The sequence below is a fragment of the Numida meleagris genome, chromosome 11, assembly GCF_002078875.1.
Source record: "Numida meleagris isolate 19003 breed g44 Domestic line chromosome 11, NumMel1.0, whole genome shotgun sequence".
NCBI lineage: Eukaryota > Metazoa > Chordata > Aves > Galliformes > Numididae > Numida > Numida meleagris.
The window spans coordinates 14,633,739-14,659,899 of record NC_034419.1 but is presented as its reverse complement, the minus strand read 5'-3'; the positions used below and the strand labels follow the sequence as shown (position 1 = coordinate 14,659,899).

General features: G+C 45.4%; 1 protein-coding gene and 1 long non-coding RNA gene across 3 annotated transcripts in view; one reads left to right on the top strand and one right to left on the bottom strand.

Moving 5' to 3' along the window:
• LOC110404925 overlaps positions 1–18,165 on the top strand; it is a 64,247-nt gene extending 46,082 nt beyond the window's left edge. Inside the window, exons 8-9 of the long non-coding RNA XR_002442574.1 lie at positions 2,591–2,681; positions 13,677–18,165. This is a non-coding gene — a long non-coding RNA (uncharacterized LOC110404925). The remainder of the gene's footprint in view (positions 1–2,590; positions 2,682–13,676) is intronic.
• LOC110404924 (monocarboxylate transporter 2-like) lies at positions 3–26,161 on the bottom strand. 2 transcript variants are annotated; one of them, XM_021409711.1, is made up of 5 exons: positions 25,887–26,161; positions 25,364–25,621; positions 10,169–10,312; positions 5,449–6,324; positions 3–3,354 (listed from the first exon to the last, which is right to left on the bottom strand). In XM_021409711.1, the coding sequence occupies exons 2-5, from the start codon at positions 25,578–25,580 to the stop codon at positions 3,062–3,064; spliced, it is 1,530 nt and encodes a 509-aa protein (XP_021265386.1). In that variant the 5' UTR covers positions 25,581–25,621; positions 25,887–26,161; the 3' UTR covers positions 3–3,061. The 2 variants fall into 2 exon arrangements, with proteins under 2 accessions (XP_021265386.1, XP_021265385.1); XM_021409710.1 differs by lacking the exons at positions 25,364–25,621; positions 25,887–26,161 and adding an exon at positions 18,354–18,610.

Genomic DNA, 26,161 nt, shown 5'->3' with positions numbered 1-26,161 from the left:
GTTGTGTCCAATTTGCCTCTCAAATCACTACATTAGATGCGCAAGCAGCTTCTACTCCTTCACAAGCGCTCTCCTTAATGGATATTTTATATCACGCAAAACATTTTTAATAACTGAAAAATGTTCTTAGGAAAGTGGGAGAGTTTTCCAAGCCTGGATTACATCTTGAGCCTGCAGGGTATTGAATTCAAGGGATTTGATTCAGCAAAGCATTTCTGGAACTACTCACATGCTTAAAAGTACACAGCTTTGCTTTGCTGAATTGATCAGTGAAATGCTGTGATCTGAAGTTTGAACCCACAGTGGGCACAGGAGACAGAGTGACAGGGAACAGGCAGGCATCCAACCTGAAAAAAAGCCTTCACCTCCAAAATTGCATTAAGATAGTCTGGCTTCCTATGTGACAGTCTTAAAGAGTACTTGTTTCTATGACAAGAGGCTTGAGTAGGTTAAATGAAGTAGATGCTTAATATAAAAGACTTTGGAAGCCATAAAGCACTGGTTATTCGACACAGCATTTTTCTGCTCCTGGGGACAAGTTAACAAAGGTGTATCTCTTCCAGAGGATTTTCAAAGATAGCTAAAGAAACAAACAAAAAAAGCCTTTTTATTAGAAACATTGTCTGTTTCAGCAAAGTTCTATGATCTAAAAAGATTATTTTTAGACAAAGAGCCTTAGCACTAGCTCCTGCAGTAAGGATGGTTGAGGGTCTTGGGTGGTTGTTGCTAGAACTAACTGACTAGAACTCAACTACTTTCAGACTTACTATGGGCTCATGCAACTGGAGGTGTGAGTCAGACTGGCCTGAGTCACTGAAAATATCTGAATGTCTGAGAAATGTGTTGTAAGGAGTTTCTGATGCTAGTCCTGGGATCAGAGGCTGCAAATCAGAGTTGTATTACCATGCACGTGGAGCCAAGGCTAGAAACCCTACAAGGATAAAATACTTACCAAACAGAAAGACTATAATGAACAAGTGTCAAATAATTTCATTTTCTTAGAAGAGATTTATTAAGCATAACGAAGCATTCAGAAGGTATATTAGAAAATGTTCAGGACCTCCTTTTAACACCTTTCTTACTGAACAGTCATAGATATATTTGACAGAAATAAGAACTATTAAAAATACAGCAACAAAATGCTAAATATATTGTACAAGTTTTGTTCTTCCAAGAAATGCAATATAAGGAAGAAATTCAAGTCCTACTGCTGTCACTAGATCATGACCATTATTCTTCAGTGGAACAAAAGATTTCACTGCAGAACTTCTGTATGAGCTATGAGCGATCTACATTTAAGAGGACAGTGTAGCTGTGGAAAGATTTTTTTACAAGTCATTCTTCATAGCACGTATGTAAGTGATCATTAAATACAGTTATTGGGTGATAAAGACATGAAAGAAAAAAAGAAAGGACTTTATTTGATCACATATGGGGTCCACTGAAGCAAAGAATGGTGATAGCTGGCCCATGGACAGCTGTGAACTTCAGGTTTGGTTCATCTGCCTCCAAAGTCCTTGTTTTTATCTGGCCACTTGGAGCTAAATTCAAAAAGACTTATGATTTAACTACGGGATGCCATGCTCAGCATCCACAGCTCTCAGGCAATGGCTGCTTAATACAAATATATCAGTGCTTGCTGTCAGAGCCCAGATCAACATTATCACCAGTGGAGGATAGGTTCCTACATGGCCTCATCTCTACATTGGCAACACTGACCAAGGGAAGCAGTATTTCCTGCAGCAGGATGGCAAGAGGCCACCAGGTATTGCAGCACCAGCAATGGGATGGTGACTAACTGGGTGCAAACGTGGAGGCAGCTGTGTTCAGATTCCCTCTGGGGTGGATGCAACTTAACAAGGATTAAAAAAAGGCATAAATTCCAGCTGTAAGACAGTGTTTTAAATCATTAAGCTTAAATAGCAAGAAGCACAAAGGAGGCAGGCTGTGGTTTAATGCACACTCGCTGGTATTTTCTCTTTTCCAGTAGTGGGATGCCTGTGCTCAGCTGGCAGGCTGTCAGCTCCCCTCCTCAGCTGCCGATTGCTTTCTTCTGTACACAGCCAAGGCTCCTGACTCAGGGCAATGGATCCCATTTAAGCTGCAGCATGTCTAAGCTTTATTCACTGACTCGATGCCCATAGCTTTTCAGTTCTTCATTTGTAAAATTAACTAGTTGTAATTACTGCTTCACCAGCGAGTTGTAAAAAAAACTAAAAGGCTAAGGACTGTAAGGCACTTAGATATTGGTTTGTAATATGTAACCTCCTAAGGAAAAAAAGTATTTAAGCATTTTAAGACTAAGTTTCTGCCCTGCACAGACAAATTACCTGGAATAAGGACTCCTGCAGCACGTTGGCTTGGTGTATTCCTCCTGAATAATGCCATTTTACTAAGTGCAGAGGTCCCTGAGAAGTTCCATGGTCAAGCTATGATGAGCCACCCCGAGTCAGCTCCTTCCTGGCATGCTCTGGCCACAGGGACAGGCTGCTTTGCTGCCAGCACAGGCATGTACTGCCCTTGTGCTGTTCAGTTGGCTCTAGCTGACGTATTTAAGATGAGCATATGGTCTATTTTCTTTTTCCATGAGAGAGAGGTGCAGCTGCCCATGGAAGGTGGCACCAAATCCCTGGGATAATTCTGACGCTGCAATCAAAGCATCAAAGTGTTTGGAATGCATGGTGAGTAGATCCAGCCACCGCAGTGCTCAATGCAAAGCCCCTACAAGCTGGCGGAAGGGCTCAGCATTGACCATGATGATCATTGCCCTTTTCACCAAACCGAGCTGTATTACTGGGAGTAACAGTAGGGTGATTGTTACTGGCCCTCTGGAAAATGGGAGATGTCTGCAGAAAAATGGTTCAGATCCTTTGGTTCATGGATGGGCACTGCTATGTGTCCCAGCACTTCATAAGAAACTAAATTTGTTTCTGTTCTAGTCTTCTCTTAAGACAAAGAAGAGGATGCACGTGGCAAAATTTAAAAATCTGGTGTGATTTCACAGCTAGTGCCAACATAAGCAACATGGAAGTAATTCCCTGTTCAGCCCATGAGAACAGGTTTAAACTTCATTTGTGCCATTTGCTTCTTTCTTTAGTCCTTCTTGTTCCTTTCTCAGAGGTTCTAACTCAGGTCCAGCCTGTACGTGTTCTTTGTTCCAGTTATTTCTGCCTTCATTTTCTGTCCTTACAGGTTTAGTATCCTCTTCCTTTGCCTTTCTTTTCTTCTCCTCCTTGGCAAGCATACGGTAATTATAGTAATTCATGATGAACAGAAACGTTCCTGCCAGCACCATCACAGCCCCACATTTAATGAACATATATTTATAGTCCCCAAAGGTATCAATAAGTGTTCCTGTAAAAGACATATTTAAAAAAAAAAAAAAAGAGATGAAGGAAGGACTATTGTGTTATCAGTTCCTAACTATAAAGGGACTACCTTGTGGCTTTAGGATAAAATAAAATGTTCTTTGTACTTCTGATCTCTTCCCCAAGCGCTCTGATCCCTCAAATACTTCACACGTGCTCCACTTCACTGCCTGGGGGTAGTTAATGCTGATGGAGGTAATGCTACCAAAAATCTGTAAGTAAAGCGGAACGGGATAATGGCAGCTTCCTGGAAGCTCTGTGTGAGATGGCACCTGGCCACTGGGTCTCATCTCAGACTCATGACAAAGACCTACCAATTTATTCCACCACGGGTCATTCTCCAGCATTGGAGGGGACTCAGCTTTTGGTCACAGCTGCCCTTTCTGCATTTCTGCCTGTGATCTGAGGATGAAAGTGCACTGTGTGGAACTGGAAAACATTAGTTCCAGGGAAAGCAAAGATGATGCTTTCAGTGTCAGATAATTTCAATGCCAAGACAAATGTGACAGGTTCCTCTAAAAGGTTAATGCCTCTGTTACGGAGTAACAGAGTAATTGAAGGGAGACGGCTTAATTGAAATGTCAGTGTTCTCCATTATGTCAAAATGTAATGCAAATCTTATTGGGATTATGATCCTAAGCATTAATTCCCACTTACTAGAGCATCACGGACCATTCATAACATCCCAGATCCTAATTAAAGAAAGACCCACTCCTAACCTGGCAGTCATAGTACAGATAGACCTCCTTGAAACTGGCCCATCATCCATTTAGCTCTCTGACTTCTTGGAATATGTTCTCCTCCTTAAAATGAGGGATCTTAATTACTTCCTGACTGACCCTTAATGTGAAAAGCTGATGATTAATTATCCCACTGCACAACACTAACAAGGGATTTTATGGCCACCAAATACGTTTCTTGATCACAAAAAGAGTAACTTTCAACTGTTTTTGGTCACTAGTTCTTCCTGAATCACTCTTAGATGTCTTCGTGCATCGTTTTCAGTGCACAATGTATTTCATGTGGGTGGTGAAACATCAACCAAATGCTAATTGCAAAAATTTTTTCCTTTTCTGCTAATCAGGATGACCTAGAGGTCTCCTAAACAGGTTTCAATGAGAGTTTTAATGAGTAGAGTATTGGAAAATACAACAGTAGGATAGCCTACCTCTTTTCCTTTGAGAATAAGATAAAGCCATAAAACACACTGGGAACAATTTACTTAGTTCACTGAAGCAGAACCCTGCAGTAGGTTATTAAAATGCCAAAGAACCAATAAATTTGCTGCTTATTAAAGTAGAAGGGAAAACCCTACAAAACTAATATTACTGATTATTACATAGAACTGCTTTAGCCTCATTAGGAGTCTCTGGTCATTAAGTTATTTTTCCACACAGAAAATTATGTAGCTCAGAAAATGGTCATTTTTAAATTGTATTTTCTTTGTTTGTCATTAATTAAATAATGAATCTCTAAGACAGAAAGAGGATACAGCTGCTTCTGTCACACTGGATGAGCTACACAATAATATGAAGAATTGAATGGCTCTGCAAGACATGTCATTTAGCCAGCTCTCACTTTGAATCTAGGAAATGAGGTTAAACTGCCTTCATTCTGGAGCTTCTTTAAATTTATTATGATATTGACAAACTCAAAAGAATTAGCAGAATTTAACTTTTATATATCCAAATACACACAGAACAACAACCATCGAACCATGGAATGGCTCGACTGAAATCTGTAAGTGGAAGTAATCAAAACCTTAAAGACAAACAGCACCTGTTAGGTAAAATCCTGACCTTGCATCAACAAGAGGATTTCATGGAATTTTAAGCATTTGAAGGGATCAGGGCCTGAGAGATCACTCTCCAAACTCTTAACTTCAACTCGAGTACTACACAGAAAGGAGTAGAGGAGAATTACTGGACAAGGCACCTAAGGCTACTAGCAGAAAAAAGGTGGAGGGGAAGGACAGGAAAGATGTTTTGAATCACTTCTTACAGACTGTGCTGGCAGGAAGTTACATAAAAACTCTTTGAGGGAGCAACTAGCCAGTGGAAGCAGAAGGAAAGACACTCACCTCCAATAGGTGGTCCCAGCAATATCGTGCAGCACTCCGCAATGGTGACCAAGCCAACAGCGCTTGTGAAGCGGGGAGCTCCCACAAGGTCCATGAGAGTTTCAAAAAGCATGGCACAAACCATGCCAAAGGCCAAGCCAAAAAAGATGGAGTAAATAACGAGCCCTGTGTAGCCAGAAGCCAACGGGCACAGAAGATGGCAAGTGCCATTGAAAGCAATGGAGAAGCTGAAGAAGTATTGAATCCGTGGCCTCACCCATTTGCTGTTTGCAATGATGCCAGTGGTCGGCCTGGCAATCATGTCCACAATAGCAAGAATTGAAAGGAGGAAAGCAGCTGAATATTCATCAATGCCGATGTGCTTTGCGTAGGGTGCCAGAAAAACAATGGGGGCAAAGAAGCCCAGGAACATGAGCACATTTCCAATCAAGTAAATCAAGAACCCTCTGTGCTTAAAGAGGGAAAAATCGAGGTACTTATTGACTTTTTCACAACAGTCCCTTTCTTCTTCCTCTTCTGTTTTGGTCTCAATAGGGATGTTAGTGGGACTGTTCGTTTCTATGGCATCCTTAGTAACTTCTTCTTTCAGGACCTCCTTCCCTTCCTCAATTGATTGGGTTTTGACTGAGGCTTTGTCTGCACTGATGGGTCTGAAGAGAGCTCCAGCAACACAGCAGTGTAATAAAATTGCCCCAAGAATTAAAAAGCTGCCCCTCCAGCCATAATTGTCAAAAAGGAACTGGTTGAGAGGAGCCAGGGTGCAGAGCATCACGGGGCTCCCTGCCATAGCAAGGCCATTGGCGATAGGTCTTCTCTTAAAAAAGTATCTCCCTATGATTATCACTGATGGCTGGAGGTTGAGAGCAAGTCCCAGTCCTGAAACAAAGACAAACAGTTGAGACATACAGAGAAAGCTTTGAGACCTGTTGTGTCCTCAAATCATTGTTCTAGGCAAATTCATGGAGAACCAGTAGCTCTTCAATATAGAAGTCTGGTGCCAACCACCAAAGCACATCCTCCTCATGTGAACTACAGCCAGCACTCCTTCTGTGGGTGGTGGGCACCAGACATGCCCAGGAAGGTAGCATCAGACTGCCCAAATGCTCTTCATTTGGTGGGGTGAGTGAGCCAGCTCTGATGCATAAGATTAAGAGGTCTGCAAGTACACAACAAAACAGCTACTGAGGATACCAATTAAACAGGACTGTAGGGTGTTTCTTCTAATTAAAATTTATTTTTATTACATTTAGATATATAAATGATACTATAAATCTGCATTGCTAATTCAGCAAACCAGCTTCTCTTGCACAGCTAAAATCTGAAAGAAGCAGCACCAAATGCTGTGATGGCCTCAACTCTCTGTGGTTCTATTTAAGAGCACTAGCAAATGATAATCTCTTCTTTTTACACATTTCTATGATTGGTAGTACTTCCTTACAAAATTAAATTTGCAAAACTCTGTCAAAATGACATTTTAAAATTATGCCACATATTTTTCACCCTATCATCTAGGAAAGAATGAGCCACATTAGAACAAAGCAGAAATGTAATCGTTGAAGTGATTGTACCAGAGAACATGAATCCTGAAAATAGGGTCACGCAGATTTTTTTCTTGATCATTAGTCTATATAATGAGTTTGTTTAACTCTGCAGTACATAATTAGGCATATTGCTTTACAGAAGAGAATTTAGAAAGGTCAAGGTCCTCAAAATTAATTAAGGAATGCTATCATTAGTCACTGATAGAGTAGAAACCAACTGATGCAGTAGAATTTGACTGATGTTAGATAGCTTAAATTTGAACAGTTTTACAAAATTATGCTTTTTGCCAAGTCTCAGATATGTATTTTTTTAATTACTTGCAAGTTTACAACACCAAAAAGAAATCAAAAAGACATCACTGAAACTAGCCTTGATAGGAAACACATTCTCAATATGAATTTCTGGTTCTGGCGAGTCCATACATTTGGTAGGTCTTTGGGAGGTACAGCTTGTTCCTAATTCATAAGGGATGGGGTTTATGCCTATAAGGAGGGCTGACCCAAAAACTACGTAGGCAAAACACAGCGTTGTGAGAGAGCACAACTGGGAGCGCTCAGAAATGGGAATTATTTTCACCCAAGAATATGCAGCACAGTGGACTAGAATCTGCTTTAACTCCGTATTCCCAGGCTGGTAGATATGTGCAAATATTGAACCATTGTTTCACAGAATCCTTTTTATATCTATTCCATACTGTGAGGTGAAAGAAAATCAGATTGGATGCCAGCTGCCCACTTAGCCAATAATCAACTTGAATCTTTTATTATATGAACATTAATTTGCCAGTCAGACAAATCTAATTTAATATTACATCATGCTCTTCCCATTAATTAAATTTGGAGAGTTTCAAATTGACTGACTGGAATTTCAATTTACTTCAACCTTTTGGCTGGCTTTAGGTGGAAATATTTGTTACCATTTTATTCCAGCTTTTTGAAACTACGGTAACTTTGCTATGATCAGAGTTGTTACTCAGATGACCACATTTTCTCCCCAGTGATTTGACAGAGGGTTCTGTTGGTGGTTTGGCATGAACAGAAGCAAGCCTGTGCTGGACAGAACATTCTTCCCTAGATTAAATTCATCTCCCCTATAGTAGAAGGAAGTAATGGTGCTGCAGGAGTGAGATGAGTAGCTATTGATCTTGTTTTTCCTTCATTAGTAAGGGAAGACCCTACCAAGTATTTCAATGCTCAGCCTCAAGAGCTGAAGCAAGGATGCCAGTTTCATTATTCCATGTACTTCACTCTAGATTCCACTTTATTTGATAATGGCCCCATTGGTAGAGATTAAACTGAATTCAGACCAGTCCTTATTGGCTTGCGTTTAGCTTTGAAATCTGCTGCTTCTACCTCAGTCATGAAGAGCTGTGTGCCTGAGCATCCACCCAGTGTGTCCAGGCTGGCATCCATTCAGGCCCACAGCTTGAACACCCCATTTCTTTGTCAAAGTGCCACAGGGAAACAAGCGATTATCGAGGAAGAGAACCTGGGTTTTACAGCATGTGCAGGGAAGTGCCTCGTACAGCCCACAGCTCGGTGCCATCGTGGACAGAGTTGCTTTAGAGCTGCCTCCGACAGCAATCCAACAGGAGCCTAGACCCTGCTCTGCATACAAATGGAAGGAGACAAAATCAAGGAAGAAAGTGAGATTGCCACGTCTAATCCCTCTGCTGTAAACAGACACTTCCCTCTGTGCTCCTCTGAAGAGATTTCTATTCATATGCCACAGGCACAGAACTGTGGTGGAGACCTCCCAGTACCAACTGTCCTGTTGTGCCTCCATCCCTGGGCATTCCGGGAACACAGTCTTTGACATCAGTCCAGAAAGGAGGCTGGAAAATGTGTGATGATTACAGGCTGCTTTTTAGCCATTGCAAATCGCTCCTGCAGAAGGCTCTCTCTTCGTACAGCAACATGGTCTCGTGTGATGAGCAGGCAGCTTCATAATTGCCCTTGAATGCTTCCATGTTAGGCCTGCCTAGTGACAGCACTTCAGGCATAATTAGAGGCATCAAGCACGTTAGCAGGATTACAAACCTCTTCCTCTCTCCGTCAAATTAATATTCCTTCCCCAGCACACGCACCATGCCTGGAAATGATGGGTTATTAGCTAAGACCTCATCCATACAGCTACCCTCATATGCAGCACACGGGAGGGAAAGCATCTCCAATGAAAAATGTGCATCTCTCAGAGGAAACATCCCAGCTCTACTGACAAGGATTCATGGTTTTCACGTGCTCGTCCAGCATTAGTCAGCTTGCTAGAGGACGTTATTTTTGGTGGGGAATGACTCAAGCCCATGTATCACTACATTTTGAGATGGAATCCTACATGAGGGTTTATTCAGTACTGTGCAGATCTGATAAAACAATACTGGTGTGGGAAAACAGGGAGACAAACTTTCCATCCCACCTTACTTTGATAGCGGCTGTTTTTATTGATTCTAAATGACAGGTTCACACTTTTCACATTCAGAGAGCAGCAACACCTCCTGTGGCTGCACTGAGCCAGGAAGCATTCAGTAAAGCATACACCTCGCAACCTCAAAAGCCAGTTTTGAACTACTGGGCCTATGCCTTCTCCTCATAGAGTTTCCAATATGGAGATTCATATTCCACCACAGAAAATTCAAAGGATAATGTTAATAAGAAAATATAATTGTTGTGGGTTTTTTTTTAATTGACCTATCATTTTCAGATAAAGACTTCCTAACCTGGCACGCAGGCAAATGGCACGTAAACCAAAGCAACTCCCTGTAATCTCATTTCAAATGTCTCACAGACAGAAGGTAACACACAGTTCCATCAGAGCATGGATGCGTTCTTCACAGCTGCACTTGTACCTGGGAGGGCTTGCCCTGCCCCAGGCAGAGCAGAGTCAGCCTGCATTGACTTCAGCAGGAGCCGAGGGCACTGGTGGCCATCCTCACCATCGCCTCTGGCTGACAGCGCTCAGCAGCAAAGAGCACATCCCTGCACGCAATGGTCAGCCAGGGACATGGAGCTAAGCTGGGAACAGGCTCCGTGCTAAAGCTCAGCTGCTGCAGTCAACAAGCCAGGCCCCCCTTGCCACCTTTGTACCACCATGTTCCCATTGCCTTCAGCCCAAAGGAGAATGCCCAAGCCATCAGAAATGAACTTCAAGCATGGGTCAAAAGGAGATGCTTTCTTCTTACCCGTAATGAAGCCCACGCAGATGTAGAGCTGCAGGATGCTGGTGCAGAAGGCAGCTGAGACCATCCCAATGCCACACAGCAGGCCTCCGAGGATAACCACGGGTCGGCTGCCATAGCGGTTCACTAAAATACTGCTAATGGGACCTGGGGAAAGAGAGAAAGAAAGTCCTTGAAGAGGGCACATCTGTCAGAAGGCAGGTAGAAGTAGCAGTATTAGTATCCCTGGGTGCTTCTGACAGCTTCTAGTGTGGCTTCAGGAAGAAAACAGGAAAAGAAAGACAATCTGCACTGTGTGGGGATGGCAGCGTGTCCCGTGCCATACGGTGGTTGTGATGGTGACAGTCCCTGCCCCAGGAATGAACAGTTTCATCATTGAAGGCAAACAGCAATACTGGGTGAACACACAACCCAAGCACAGGAACTCCATGATTTATTAGGATGCTAAACCACACGCACAAAGCAGTGGTTCATATTATGAGGTTGATATCATGAACACTGTTGCATTTTTAATGTCTCTACTTAATCCAATTCCGATACTGCTGACCAGGATTGAAGCTTGAGCAGAACAGTTAATTAATTCTTAATAGCAGCCTATGTCGGTAGAAACAGTTTGGGATGATGGATGAACTGGTTCCAAAGAACCAGTTTGGTCTTGTATTTCTGTAAAGAAGTGGTTCAGGAAAGTGCAAAATTATGAAAGAGAGAAATGGTTTAACGAAGACTGCAGATACCTAAAGGAAGCATTTAAATCTGAGGAAGTGAAACAAGATGGTGGCTTTGGGCAGAGGTTCTTGTTTACTGTAGTCCAAGTTAGCTGTAGGACCCGTAGAAATCAAAATCACAGATGCTGGAAGGACTGTGAAGGTTTCAGGTCCCAACTCCTGCTTAGAGAGGAACCAATTTTGCTGAGTGGTTATCTAAGAAGAGCACAAGGTTCTCCCCTGGGGCAGCCTCCATGAAAGCAATGTCCCAGCCACACAGCTCCCTGTTCTCATCTCTCCTGAGCTATCCGGGGGGAACTCAGGCAGGCTTTACTGCAGATCTGGGTGACCTTCAGCAAACAGTCTTCATCTGTTATCATCAGTGTTATCAGCTTTACAGGGGGATAATCAGCCCCATTTGTTTGCCTGTCTGGGTGGAGAGCTGTAGTCTCAAAGGTGCTATCAGCCTGGGCTGGGCCGTGCCCAGGGGGAATGGCAAAGAGCTTAGGAGCAGCCTTAGTCTCTCCCCTTTGCACCCTGAAACCTTAACTTCAAGGCACCACAAGCTTGTTTTGCTAAAGCAGCACAGCTTATGGGATCACAGCCCATGCATGTGAGCGGCAGCATTTGGGGTCTCTGACCAGTTCACCCACATCACACTGGTGTTGGAGACCCTGAAGATACCAATTGCAACTAGTGAGAGGAGAAAGCCAGGAGCAGAACATCTGCTCTGAACCTTTCCAGGCTCTGGAGAATCCACAGCAAAGGTCACGATGAGTGCCCAGCCTGCAGGGAAAGCATCAGCCAGACCAACACTTTACGAGACACAGGAGAATCCAACACATGGCCTCAAACAGATGGGAAACCAAACCTCCTTGTGCTGCTCACAGGGCAAAGGTTTTGTAACAGTCCTGAGCAGACCTTTTAAACGCACTGAAGCAAATCACATCCTCCAAATTACTTCCACTTAAGTCATCTGGACCTACAGAAACATAGAGGTGATTGTCCATAGGCTAAAGGAGCAGCCTTTTAGAAGCTGTCCCGTCTCTCAGCAGGAACTCTAGCACGCAATATGTCACATAGCCGTGCACACTTCAGCACGCAAACCCTGCCAGTGTGGGCACAAATCACAGACACGCACACCACCACCCTGCCCAGGTGTCTGCAGCGATCAGTGTCACCCCAACAGATGCCAGTGCACTGCTCCTGCCCTGCAGGACCCACGGCACACTGCTCGTAGGGATCAGCCATCAGACGTGAGATGAAACAGCATTGTTCTGGGGAGCTGGAGAGAACATCAAATAGCTCGTGTCAGGGAGAGGAATTAAGAAGAGGGAACAACAAAGCCAGGACCGCAGTGGTGGGAAATGGGAAACAAGATTACTACTTTGCTTGCAGCTATTGCAAAAATTAAAAAGTGTGACAGCATCTGGAAACAGAGTGGAATTGAAAAAACAGGACCTGTCATTTACCGGTTATTCAGCATGCATGAAAAGAATAAAGATGCTGTGCATTACCACACAGAAACCTATTATGGGAACGTAAATCTCAGGGCACATTTGCTTGCTCACACTGCCTGGTGTGGGCTCCTGCCCTCAAACCCACCCCACCTGGCCAAGGAGCTAACAGGGGGTTGGGCTGATTTTGTCTCTTAATTGCAGAGCCAGGTGAGGACAGGACAAGAGAAATAGCCAACTAAAAGTGCCCAGAAAGCTGCCATTTGTCTGGCCTGACCTTGCAGAGGCAGAAATGGGAATGCTGTCGGGAGTCCCCAGGAAGCCATTCTAAGGAGCAAAAGCCATCTCGGCTGCAGAGTGTGTCCCCAGGCATGGCACCATGGGGACCAGAGCAGCGTCACCGAGCCAGCATCCTCCCAACAAAATCCCCGTTGCAGCAGAGAGCACACAGCAATTTCTAATGGGGAAATCGGAGGCAAGATTCAATCATTCCCTCGCACCACACTGTATTAAAAGGATGAAGCTGCTGACACGGGGCTGCCAACGGTGAGAAGGGATGGCATTTCTCACCCAGAGAACTGCTCACACCAAATATCCATAAAGATGCTGCTGGGACCATCGCGCTCCAGGAAGACTGACGGCATGCAGAGCAGCATCCCCAGCTCACATAAATCACCCTGGTTTAGCTCCTGTCCTGCACAAAGCCTCTCCTTTCTCATACCTGTGACAGCTTTCCATCGGCTGTCAGCTGGGGCATGGAAGGCCATGTCAGAGGCTGATCTCGGCTGCAGAGCGCAGCAGCTCGCCGCTGGGAAGGCACACAAGCCCTGCCTCATTTGTTAGCTTGTCCAATTACTTTTCACCTTGAGTTTTGAGTTTGCAGAAGTGAAAAGGACCCTGAAGAGGAGACTGTAAAACCATGAAGAAAATGCAAAGTACCCCGGGCTCTCCCCATCTCTCCCCCACAAAGCCAGGCCATCTTGTCATTTCTTCTTCTTGAGCCACTGAACTATGGGGCAGGCAGGATGTAAGGCGGAGGTGGCATTTAACAAGAAATATCAATCCAGACTGGCTTAAACTCCTGCGAGTGTGACAGTGCTCATGAAATAGACACCTGAATTGCTTTCCTGTTTTTCTCAGAAAGCCTTATGAATTTTTTATGAGCAGCAAAACTTCCAGTGTTGGTGCAAAACACCAATGTATTTTTAACAAGCATTCTATTTAAAGTGTTCTCCTCTCCCTTAGCTCTGACCACATGCGTATTTCTCATTTGTAAAGCCAGCTTTGTGATTTTGTTTTTATTTTTTAACTTAACCAGATTTTAACAGCACCAATTTTCCCCATTTTCAGCGGAACCTGGCTGGGATGAATTGCTGCTGAAACATTTCTGCGCCAGGCTCAGGCAGCCCATACCCGAGAGGCTTTTATGCAACACGGGCTTATCCCAGGTTTCACAACACTGACCTTCTGACCGTGCAAACACCGTACAAATACAGCATTTCTGCTACCAGGACCACGTGATGGCCGTGCAGGTGATTAAACAGCAATGCTTCAAAGTGCGCTCTGCGTGGGGCGGAGATGTGGGAGCAGCAGTGTCCCCAGCGCTGGGGCTGCACGCACAACCCAGCTTTTCCCAGCTCTCCGAAAAACTGTGGCTGTGCAGACGTTGGTCAGAGCTGCCCAGATGATAGTTTATGTTTTCCAATCTGCTGTGAAAACACAGATAATGCGCAGAGGCTCAGCCGGACAGGACTGGCGCGGGCTGCGCGGAGTCACTGGGGACAGGAGGGAGCGTACCCAGCTGGGAGGAAGGGAGGGAAATCATTTATACTAATAAACCAAAGCCTATTATTACACCAGTAGTAAAACAACGGCAGCAGCAGGCCTGCAATTTCCTCAGTAATAATCTCATTCCCTCGGTGGGATAACAACACTGCCGTTGGCCTCGTAATTTATCCACTAGGGTACCAGCCCTTTGTAGCACAGCAGCCTCCTCATTACCCAGGCAATGAAAGAAGTGCCCTGTGTTATTAACAGGCTGCCAGGACACACATGAGGGGCTGAGGAGCACGTGCACCCACCAGACACATCCTTGGAAAGCCAAGGACCCTACACACACGTGCATTTTCCACAGCAGCATCCTGGGGTTAAAAGGAAAAAAAAAAAGAAAAAAAACAAAGCAGATAAGAACCAAGCTGAGAGACACAAAGCGTCCTCATCCTTATCCAACAATCTTATCTGATCAGTGCCTCGGCATTTCAATTCCCAGCCCGCACTACTGATGCGCTGCAGAGCAGCCACAGGCCAAAAGCTCCAAAATCAGGGCTGGAGCCAAGGTCCTTCGTGTCACTTCGTGTTTAGGCAATTAAATAACTGCTCCTGCAAGGGGACAGCATGGCAGGTGCCAAGCACACAGCTGCTTGTGCTCAACACTTCCTCGGGCCGCTGGGTTGGACCCCAACACACCACAGCTGCTCACCTTCAGAAGGTCATGGCTTCATGTTTTCTGAATTGCTTTCCCATGATTTCTGTAGCTAAGCTTTCACTTTGGCAGAACCACAGCTTTGTATCCCTTCCATCATGAAGTCCAGCTGCAGATCGGTTCCCTGCACATGTATGCCTTCAGATTAACTTCCCTTGCTTGGCCCTTTTTACACCCTGCTCTACCTGGGCACGCTCTCCAAGGCTTTTGTCCATCTCCCAGAAGCCTTATATAATGGGACTGAGAGAGCATGTATGCTGGACAATCATAGAATCATTAAGGTTGGAAAAAAAACCACCAAGACTGCCAAGCCCAATCATCCACCCACCCCCACCATGCCCACTGACCACGTTCCACATCTCCACGGTTTCTGAGTGCCACAAGGGACGGTGACTCCTCCATTTCCCTGGGCAGCCTGTGCCAGTGTCTCACCACTCTTTCTGAGAAGAAATTTTTCCTAATATCCAACCTGAACCTTCCTTGGTGCAACTTAAGGCCATCACCCCTCGACAAGTTGGCATCAACGTTCTTGCACCCCTTCCTACAGCAACACACAAACACATCCTGTACTGACCGAGGGAAGCAGCCTTCACACACATTAACTTCACATTTTGGAGTGGATTGTAACTTACTTCTGGGCTTAACAACTGCCTGCAAAACATTAACAATTCCCCAACCAAAATCCATTGCTTTCTTCTAGTTCATATTAATCTCTGTTTTTATTAAGTCTATCACATCTCAATTACTCCTGCCCAGTGACCTTGCTAGCTCCAATGAAGGACAAAATGATAAAGCTTTGTGACGAAGCCCACGAACACAGAAATATTTCACCCAAACCTATAGTGCTATTATTGCTCTTAACCAGAACAGGCTATTTAAAAAAATAAAAAATAAGTGCATACATGGTGACCTTGCTGGGTTTGAGTGCTTCCTGAGAGTCAGGAGAAGCATATGAATCCATAGCATCATCCATTACAGAAATCAAATCATCTTTCACCTGCTTCCTTAACAAAATCCATGCTGATAATGGTGCTGCTACACCAGGTATTGCCTCAGTGTGGGAAGACGTTGTGCTTCAGTGATGCAGGGAAGCTCCTTCGTCCCTGTGGGACTCCAAGAGATGGCCACAGTGAGCAGAAGGATGGCATGATTCTATGATCCAGCACTATACAGGTGCTCATGCCAGGAACACCTGGGCTTGGTCTCCAGTGTCTGCATGGCCAGCACAGGTAACACTGTGGTATGTCATGGGAGGGTTCCTCTTGCTTCAGCCTATGCAAAACAGCCAGGCAGAACGATGCATAGCCAGTTACAAAGAGAGATGGAAAGACCACACTGCAGCCCCTCAAACATAACGCAGAAGGATAAGCCCTTTGTTCTTTGGAATCATAGAACCATAGAATCGTGACAGTTGGAAAAGACCTCTAAGATCATCTAGTCCAACTGTCACACCCCTACCATCTATATTTCAGCAGGACACACAGAACATCACCCAACTCCACTGGCTGGGGCCCCTCCTGCCCTGGAGCTGTGGCTGTTTGCAAGCCCTGGAGCTGTTTGCAAGCAGCTGAGTTGGGTGCAGAGACGTGGGTGAGGTCTTCTGGAAGCAGAGAAGATTTTGACTAGGTTTAGACCGGACCAGAAGAGAACATATGCAGCTTTGATTAAGTTAAGAACTGCAGAATCAAACTCATTATTAATCTAGCTTGACGCCACTGCATGTTGTAAGGTCCTTTCTAAACCTGTCACTGCAATTTATCATGCCAGCAATGTAATAAAATACAGCTATAAAATTTTGGATTAAATGTTCAAGGTCAGCGGTTGACTTTCAGCTTCCCAATCTCTTGCTTGCTGCTGTAGCTGATGCTCTATTAAGCAGTTACAAGCTCTGGGAGAAAGTTTCTTTGGAGAAAAGACTCGGTTGTGGGGCATCTCCAGAATTAAATCTTCAGACATTTCATCCAATTTCAAAACAATAAATAATAAATAACAAGAGTAATGAATACTGCCTGGCTTTGGGATGAGGTTTTATCTTCAGAAACACTCTGGTTTTTGTTGTGTTTTCAAGAAGCGGCTCTCTGTGCCTGTCTTTGTAAAACAGGCAGAAGGTGATTCCTTAATTTTTGTTGACATTTGGAGATGTAAGAACAGCACCCTGGGGATGTGGGGAGCACCACAGTACCTACAGCAAGATGAAGATCAAGACTCCACTGCACTACACAAGCTCTAACAGCTGGTTGTAATATAAGGCCTTACTTCTGCCCAGTCCTCAATGCCTTTAAGCCTTAGAGAAGCCCAGTGCTGCTACAAGGACAGTGCTGCTATCAGTAGAGTTGCAATTTCACTCGTAGGTTGCTCTGAAAGTAGTGCCTCCTACTTATTCCTATGGTAACTACGACAGACACAAAGAGCACAATAACACTGTTTGATAGAGAAGAGCACCGGGCTCCCTGCTTTGCTGCACACTGATCCAATTTTACTGACTGTTTGTGAGCAACGGGATTGTTTTCTGCAGCCTTGCTCAGATTACGAAATGCAAACACATGCTTTGTTTACAGCAAGGAGTGCCCCCTAAAAACAAGTCCCTGCATCAAAGAGCATGCCAAGGAATTGAGGGACTGCTTCCTGAGGGTGTTTGCAAAGAACAGCTGCTATCTGCGGGGCATTGGGCGCTCCTCAGGTGTGCTGCCATAGGCTGGTAGCACAGCAGAGAGGGCGAAGCAAGTTGCTCTCTTTGCTACATTTCAAGCAGAGCAGTGGCACCAAGACTTAGCTCTGCATTGTAACATGAAGGATCACAATAGGTTCTGAACCAAGCATTGCTTCCATTTCACTATAAAGCATCATTACTTTCATTATCAGCTACACCACAGTGTGAAGAAAAATACACCCTTTTTGGTAACAAAGAATATTTCCAGAATTGATTTAATAGCAAAGATAAATTCTGATGATGTTTCCTGCAATCACTGAGCCTATTTTCTGTCTATCTCCAATTGTAGACTTTATCAATGGCTGACCAAGACTCTCACTGAGTCAGGAAAGTGCTATCACAATTTTTTATTTTATTTTTTTTTAAAAAGAGAAAAAGCAAACTCATGTACTGCTTTGCGACTGATAAGAATGATTGACCCTAGTGATTTAATTGCTGTGATTATAACCTGCCACAAGAAACAAGCAGCTGCTCTCCTCCGTGCTCGCCCCTGGCTGAGTCCCTGTTATTTCACACTGCCATTAAGTTATCTGACTTCTGGACGGCAAAGCACCGCTGCCACCTCCAGCCATGTGCCCTGTCCTGGCCATGCTTTGTTTGCATATCAGGGGCGAGAGAAGAACCCCACTCCAAAGAAACACCCCTTCATTCAACTACGCTCTGCGTCTAGACACGTTTCCCAAAATGATATTGGAAAATGCAATTAGAAAATAAATCTGCTGATAAAGCAGCACAGATGGGTGCTGGTGCTTTCCCCTGTGCGCTGCCCTAGAGGGAGATATCTGACTGATATCTGTCTTACAGCAAACCCAGAGGCTGGGGCAGGCGTACTCACCTGCGCCGTACGTCGTGGCCAACATGATGGAGGAGACCCACGCGATCTCGCTATAGGACGTGCCAAAGAAATCCTGGATTTCTTTGAAGAAGATGGCTATGCCTTTGGGGAAGGCGTATGCAAAGCCAATAGAAATGAAAGCCCCAAAGACCACCACCCAGCCCCAGCCACCATCTGGGGGGCCGGCGACTGGCCCCGCATCGGTGTGGGGCGGCATGGCCACAGGACGCGAGTGGGCACCCGGTGCTCCTTGGGAAGCCCTGAAAAATAAAAGTGCAAATGGGCAGAGTCAGTGCTGGCGGTGCTCCCCAGGCTGCAGTGACAGCACGGCCCCAGAGCAGCGTCCAGCTATTGATTCTGAGTGTCGTAAATATTGCAAATATCGGCTAGGTTTAATAGCGCATCTCGATGGGGTCTTGGGGGAAGAGTGGGCCAGCACTGGAAATCCCAGTGGACGAGGCTAGGATTCAAAATAATGCCTCCGCCTCAGAGCAGCCCCCACTGGGAGCCCCCCATGGCATCCCCAGCCCCGCGTGAGACCCCGCAGCCCCACGCAGCACCCACCTGCAGGAGCGGCTCTGAGCTCTGGGCGGTGCCAGATGGGATGGGATGGGATGGGACAGCCTCCTGAACCGCCCCATGCTGAGCCAGCAGACCAAGCCTCCTTACACATATTGCTGCTTTTCCTTTTTTTTTTTTCCTTTCCCCTTTTCCCTCCTTATCTTTTGTTCCCTACTCCTACAACACCAAGCACCAGCACCTCAACCACTCTGCTGGAGTTAATTAAACCACTCACGGTAATTTAAACAGAAATTTCTATTTTTTTTTTTGTGCGTTTCTACCAGCTTTCTTCCCTTCCCCTTACAAAGTTGTAGTAGTACAGGAGAACAGCACACAACACAACAGCTCTTGGCAGATGGACACCCACTGGTTACCCTCACCAATTCACTGTACATTCCACTTCTTAAGCTGTTTCCTCTTGCTAGAAAGTTGCAGTATTGCTGCCAGACTCACATCTTGCTCAGCTTTGCCTCCTCCTGGCTCAAGCAACAGTCTGATTGGTCTCAGAGGACAAGCCTCAGCTCCAATTTTGTGCAAATTCATATGGATATCATAGAACTGTAGACCTGTCTTAGTTGGAAGGGATCGTTAAAGGCCATCTGGTCCAACTCCCCTGCCGTGAACAGGGACACCTACAGCTCCGCCAGGGGCTCAGAGCTCATCCAGCCTGACCTTGGGTGTCTCCAAGGACAGGGAATCCACCACCTCTCTGGGCAACCTGATATAGCCACCTCCGTCCGTGTGCAAACGTGAAGACTGGGGCATGATTTGGGCAGATTTGTCCTTTGGGCTTCCCCAAGGACACAGGGAGATGGACTCACGTGGCATTCCTTCTCATTTTATCACCACAGATTGCTAACTTCTGGCTCAGGTGCAAACATGCCAGTCACTAATGAAATGAGAAGGAGATCCCCTCCTCCCTATCCCAGCCTCCCTCCAGCACTCCCCACACTGCCTATGCCACCATAAATCCCATTTTCCTACAGAGGCAATTAAGAAATAATGGAGAGGGGGAAGGAATCGCTGTCTCCCTCTGTCATTTTCCTGGCACTGTTAAGCTTTAAACATCCCCTTTCAACACATCTGTAAGATGTTTTACACGTATTACAACCATTCCTTTCTTCCTATAAAACTGAGTAAACTCAGAGCAGTGCAGGAGTCCTTGACTCAAGAGTACAGGGCCACAGCACAGTGACCTGGTGAATTCTGTCGTGGTGCAGCCCAGCACCACTTTACGAGCCACAGGCATCTGCACAGCCGACTTTTATGGTGCAGCCCTGCAAACATGAAATCAGTCCTCGCAAGGGACAGTGAAATCTCCCCAGTATGAAAATCCCTCTCTGTGGCTGAACAAGGGGACATGGGGACGGGACGGTTTTCTCCAAGAAGACGCAGCTGCAGCCATGAGCTGGGCTGGGCTGGGAGATGGGAGAGATTCCTTCTGCAGAAATGCTAAATTTGGTGCAATTTAATTAATTTCCTTTGCAGCAAACACTGGCATGGCACTTTCTGGGTAAATGTCCGCAGAAACTGGATGTAAAAACAGAACTGGAGCAGGAAATTGGTAGCTACAGGAGATATTAGAAAGGGAACAAATTATTTCTAAAGATCCCTGAAAACCATCACTCTTTGCACTAGTGTTGTTGCTCTGATGAGATGGTCACAAGCAGAATGTGCTCATCTGAGGGGAAGAAGGGGGGGGTTTCCAAAACCAAACCTGCAGCAGAAATCTTGGGGTGGTGAGGGCAAAAAGGGCTTCCTCACAATGCAGGGAGGTGTGGGGCAGGAGCACAGCCCGGGGGCCGGGCTCCTCTCATGCATCCGTGGGGGAGCAGCCGGTCCCCGCAGGGCAGGTTTTTTAATTTGTTGGCAAGCGGCAACAAAATTGATTAAAATTGCAAAATACCTTTTCCACTGACTCATTTCCCTATCGCAATCCTCCATGTAAATACATGACAGCTATTGCATTCCCAGTGCTCAGCTCCAGAGCTGGGGAGAGAAGAGGAGCAAAGGGGAAAGGGGCTGGGACTGAGCCCAGGGCTGAACCTGCTCCCCCTCCACCCAAAACCACCTATTTTCCATTTTCCACTCTCTGAAGTCCTCACTGATATTTTAAGACTTGATTTTTTAAAAGTGTGTCCTTCACTTTTTGAAGCCTGAGGTTTGATAAAAAAAAAAATCCTTTAAAATATAAAGTCACAAAAACAAGAGGACAAAAGAAGAGTGACTAGTGCTGGCCACCTGAGTGTTTTCCGTGTCCAAAAGAAAAAAAAAAAAAAAAAAGTAAAAAATGGGGACTCCTCTGAGAATGGAAAGCATTTCTTTTCATTTATCCAGGCTGGATGGGGCTTTGAGCAATCTCATTTAGTGGGAGGTGTCCCTGCCTATAGCGGGGGGTTGGAACTATCTGATCTTAAAGGTCCCTTCCAACCCAAACCACTTTACCATTCCATTTTTTGTGGGCCACTTTGGTATTTGGAAAGGATTTTACCTGGAGCACAAGCACAGGGTGTTCTATTGCAGTCAAAGGTAGGAGCTACAGCTCCGTAACTCAGCAGTGTTTTTTCTCTCATTGAACATTTTGAAGTCAATTAAAGGCTTTAGAAACTGCTTCCACTTCAAGAAAAGAGAAAAAAAACAACCTGTCCCTCTCTGCTGCAGGAGGGCACTGGGTAAGCAAGCACCTGGAGAAGTAACTGCACTTCTTTCACTGCCCATGGTTCCCATTCCCACAGCGTGGCTGTGTTTCTCAAAACTGTGCTGCTGTCACTTTCTGTTTTCTAATAAAACACAGTGGAAGCCAAGGCCAATCAATAACAGAGGCTAAAACTGCTCCTTTATTTATGAAAGAGCATTATGTGCAGCTCTTGTCGCAAAACCAAAGGGCTCTCCTTGGTGACACTGACACAACACTGGTACCTTCCTCAGCCCAGTATCTTACGAAAGATACCCCAGTCCTCCAAAAATACTCACATGCATTTATTTTCATAATAATGTTTTGTTTTCTGAGGGATCAGTCCATCCTAATATGGATCATTATACGGGAAAACCCACCAGATACACGAAGCATCACTACTAAAGCACTGGATTCCCAGAAACCACACCATAAACCCAACAGTGACATCACTTCTTCTACTTCTCCCCTGTTGCAGGGTTTTAATCAGTAGCCCAAACAGAAACATTTGTGTTGGTAAGAAGATGGTGACAATTAATTTAAATCTAATAACTGGAATGTTTTCACTGGGGACTTAAAACAAATTATTCCTTTGCTATTGCATCTTCGTCTCATTTACATCTTAATCCCAGTAGGGCTTTGCTCTGATATATCTGGAAAATTACTGTAATAAGGGAAAAACAACATAGCTGGAGTACTCAAAGATGCATAGAGTTCAGCTATTAACATCAGTGGCAGATGCCACAGAATCATTAAGGTTCGAAAAGACTTCTAAGGTCATCTAGAACAACCATAAACACATCTCCACCATGCCCAATAACCACGTCCCTCAGTGCCACATCTACCCTTGTCTGGCCATGCCAAGCCTTGACTGATTAAAAAAATAGCACAAACACCACGCTTTTCCTAAATGTCACCAAATGCAGAGCTGGGTGGCACTTCAAATCGTGCATGCAAACAGGCAAGAAAACTGCTGGGGTGGAAGATTGTGCTGGAGGTGGCATCGCTCACCAGTCAGCGCAGAGCGTGTCATTCATTTGTACCAACAGCAATGGGGACTCCACTGAAGGATGTGGGGTACAGTGCTCCCAAAGTCCAGGCTGACAAGTGCATACCTCCTTGCTCAAGGTAAACATGCAGTGAAGAAAGGCCCTTTGGAGTTGGGGAAGTAAAATCAGAGCTATGTCCCATCTTACTCCAGTTTGCCTTACCTGCTGAGTGATTGTAATTTCCCCCAAAAATCGCCCTGCAGTGCCCTGGGAAAAGCAACCCATATAGTCTCCATTGGAGCAGGCACCTTTGCCTTGCCCTGAAGACAAGGCTGCTCCTGCTTAGCAGCCTTCCAGTCTTCCAAACTTAGTCACATACTGCAACATGGAAGCAAGAAACAGAACCAACCAAGGGAAGAGGTTATATGTGCGCTGGGCAGTATGGACAGTGGGGTGGTACATCCCTGCAGATCAGCCCCTGTGCCATTAGTGCAGGGTGATGCAACACAGTGTTACTGCAGGCGAACGCAGCCAGGCTCCTGTGCCTGCATTTTCCATGTTTCTTTGCTCTTCTGGCTGACCGTTGTCCAGCAGATTGAGCACAATGCTTTAGTATTAACTTTCAAGGTCTTACACAGATTGTTCTGTAGGAGCTTGTTGAACTTTTGACACTGTACATCCATTTTGCCCTGAGATCAAAGAGAGGAGACACTGGCTCCAGTGCAGTGTTTGCTGAAGCTTGCTGTAATCCTGGGCTTGCAGAGTGACCTTCCCAATAACCTCTCTGTGCCACCGTCACAAACCCATGTAAAGCAGCTTCCAAGATGCGCTCGTCACCTGGGTTGTGCATATAGGGCACTCCATCACTCAGCATTCCTGGAGACTTTTATGAAACAGAGCACTTACAGATACAGTATTCCTAACATTGCATTCACTTTTCAGCCCAAACGTCCTACCTAGGCCGAAATATTCCAGGCTCCTTGTGCTGTAGATGAGGAGATCCAATTTTGCAGCTGAAAGGTGAAATCCTGGCAAAGCGATGGCAAAGTGACTAGGGACTTTGGTGCAGTCAAAATTTCAACCAAAAGCAATATCCAATATTTGTTGGATCCCCTGTGCATCCCCTGCATACCCATGACCCCTCTGGCAAGGCTTGCTGCTGCTTCCCTCCTCCCTCAAACACAGCCTCACTGGGTGCTGCAGAATGGCCCTATATTCATGCTCATGTATGAAAGGAAGACCAAACTGAGCAGTCAATTACTTATGAGCTCAGATATTTGTTTTCCAGGATTAAGCTCTTAAATCTGTTATTATTACATACAATTCCCTTTTCTATGACTATGCTGCTGCCATCAGATCTATGGAGGTGTCAACACCTCTTACTGAAAACAACATCTGGAGAGAGCCAAGATGTAGGTTTGCCACAGACAGCATTGACTTGGGCACTGGCAAAGTGATGTGTGAAGGCAAAGTGAGCCTTCCAGAAATGTCCTCCTTTTGTCTTCATCCACAATAGATCACATGTGAAAGGAACTCCTTTTTTTTTTATCACCACACAAAGCCATTTCCTAAAGCACATGAGATGCATACAGCCCATGGATAAGGGGCACGTCCTACTCTTGCAGTGCTCAACCCAAATAACTCTGCCATGAAGGACAGGCACCAGGAGGATCCCTCCAGCCACAACTTTTATGTAATAGTCCTTCCTATTGTAACTGCGTCACTGATCTTGTTAGAGCAGAAAACAGGCTTTGGTAGGCACGAGCTGGCACAACCTACGTGTTAATCTTTTCACTTTTCACCCTTGCAACTCAAGCTAAAAAGCACCAAGAGCCAAGCAGTGGCCTCTGATGGCTGCACCTCACGGGCCATCAGCAACCTACTGAAGGTGGCCCCTCTGCTAACTGTAAACAGCAAGAGCCATGGCAGCAGCTCAGATCAAAGCAGCAGAATGATACCTGGCTTCATCATGAGGCAAGCATTCCTCTGAGCACAGCCGCTCAATGGCGTTGGTACAACCGAGATGTTTGCAGCCCAGGGACACGTACTCAGCCAACAACGTAACTTAAGTGATTGGGGGATGCACTTGTCCATTCAGAAGGTTCCTCTGGAGAGCAATCTAAAATTTAATCCCTTAATGATTTACACCAAGACTGTAGCATCAGAATTAGGGAATATTTGAAAACACGTTCATATACTGACTCAAGATTTACCCCAGGGGTATCCAACTTGGGCCTCACTGAGTGAAGAGGAATTGTCTGGGGCTGCATACAAAATATATAATATAGTTAATGTATATAAGCAAGAAATATATGTACAGAAAGAAGATTTGTAATTAAAACATAAGAAAAAGAAGGCAACAAAACCATAAAGCTAGCAGGTTGGACAGATATGATTTGCACGTATGTATGTCATGCCTGCTCATCAACAGAGCTTCAGGTTTCACATTTCCAATGTTTTCTCTACAGTCACGGGTGCCAGAAACATTTGTTAGTTTTAAAAAGACGGCAAAGAATAGGAACAGGACAAAAACTGTCATACCAAACGTGCTGCAGTAACTGTCCAAATTTAAAGCAATTTCCCCGTGGCCAAGCATAGCAAGATTTCCGATGAAATAACAAGAGCTGATGACATCATACACATTGTCAAGAGGTGTTTTTCTCTCTTTTGCCAATGCACGGCATCAGAAAAAGCCATGTTTTAGATCAGAACTTTGCAAGAACGTTCTCAAAGAAATACATTCTCCCATCTCATACAAGGAAAGGTTGAGCTCTTGCTTTACTTACCTCCCCCGTAGGTGGTAGCGCACATGATGGATGTGATCCAGGCAAGCTGGCTATAGGAGATGCTGAAAAAAGCCTGGAGCTCTTTAAAGTAGATGGTGAAAGCTTTGGGGAAGGTGTACGAGAACCCCACCGAGATGGAGGCTCCGAACACCACTGCCCAGCCCCAGCCGCCGTCGGGGGGCACGTAGCCCAGGTCCGAGGTGAGCGGAGGGGACATGGTCACTGCAGAGCGTGGAGCACAAGCTGCGTCCCAGCGTCCTGCGGGGCAAAGCGAAGCAAGCGTGTGTCTTACAGAACATGCATATCGTGCCAGAATTGTAAAATCATTTAGTCTCGCTCCTGAAGCGTTTTCCTAGCTCTTCAAAGCTCTATGGCACAAAACTATCACAATCAAAATCACCCTCCCCTCTCTTACAACCCCAGCCAGCCCTTCCATCTGCGCTTTAAGCACGTATCCTCAGAAGCCTCCCCCAGCTCCCAGGGTGAGGACAGTCCCCACGCAGCACTGCAGCCCAGCTCTCACCTCACTGCTGGCTGCTGTGGGTTTTCCTCTCGCAGTCGCTCAGCCTGTCCCTCTGGGGAGGGGGGAGATGCCACACTTGTTTTGTTTTTAGGGTAAATGCTCCACTGTGCATTTTTCAGACGTGAGTGGAAAGCCTCATGATTTCAAGTTATCCCTGCTTAAAAGAATAAGTCCCATTACGTGAGCAGCATGCGATCAGCCCCACGGTGCCTCTGTCCAGCTCCTCATTCTGTACCACGATGGGGCTTTCTGGGCTGACTGCTTCCCTGGAGCCA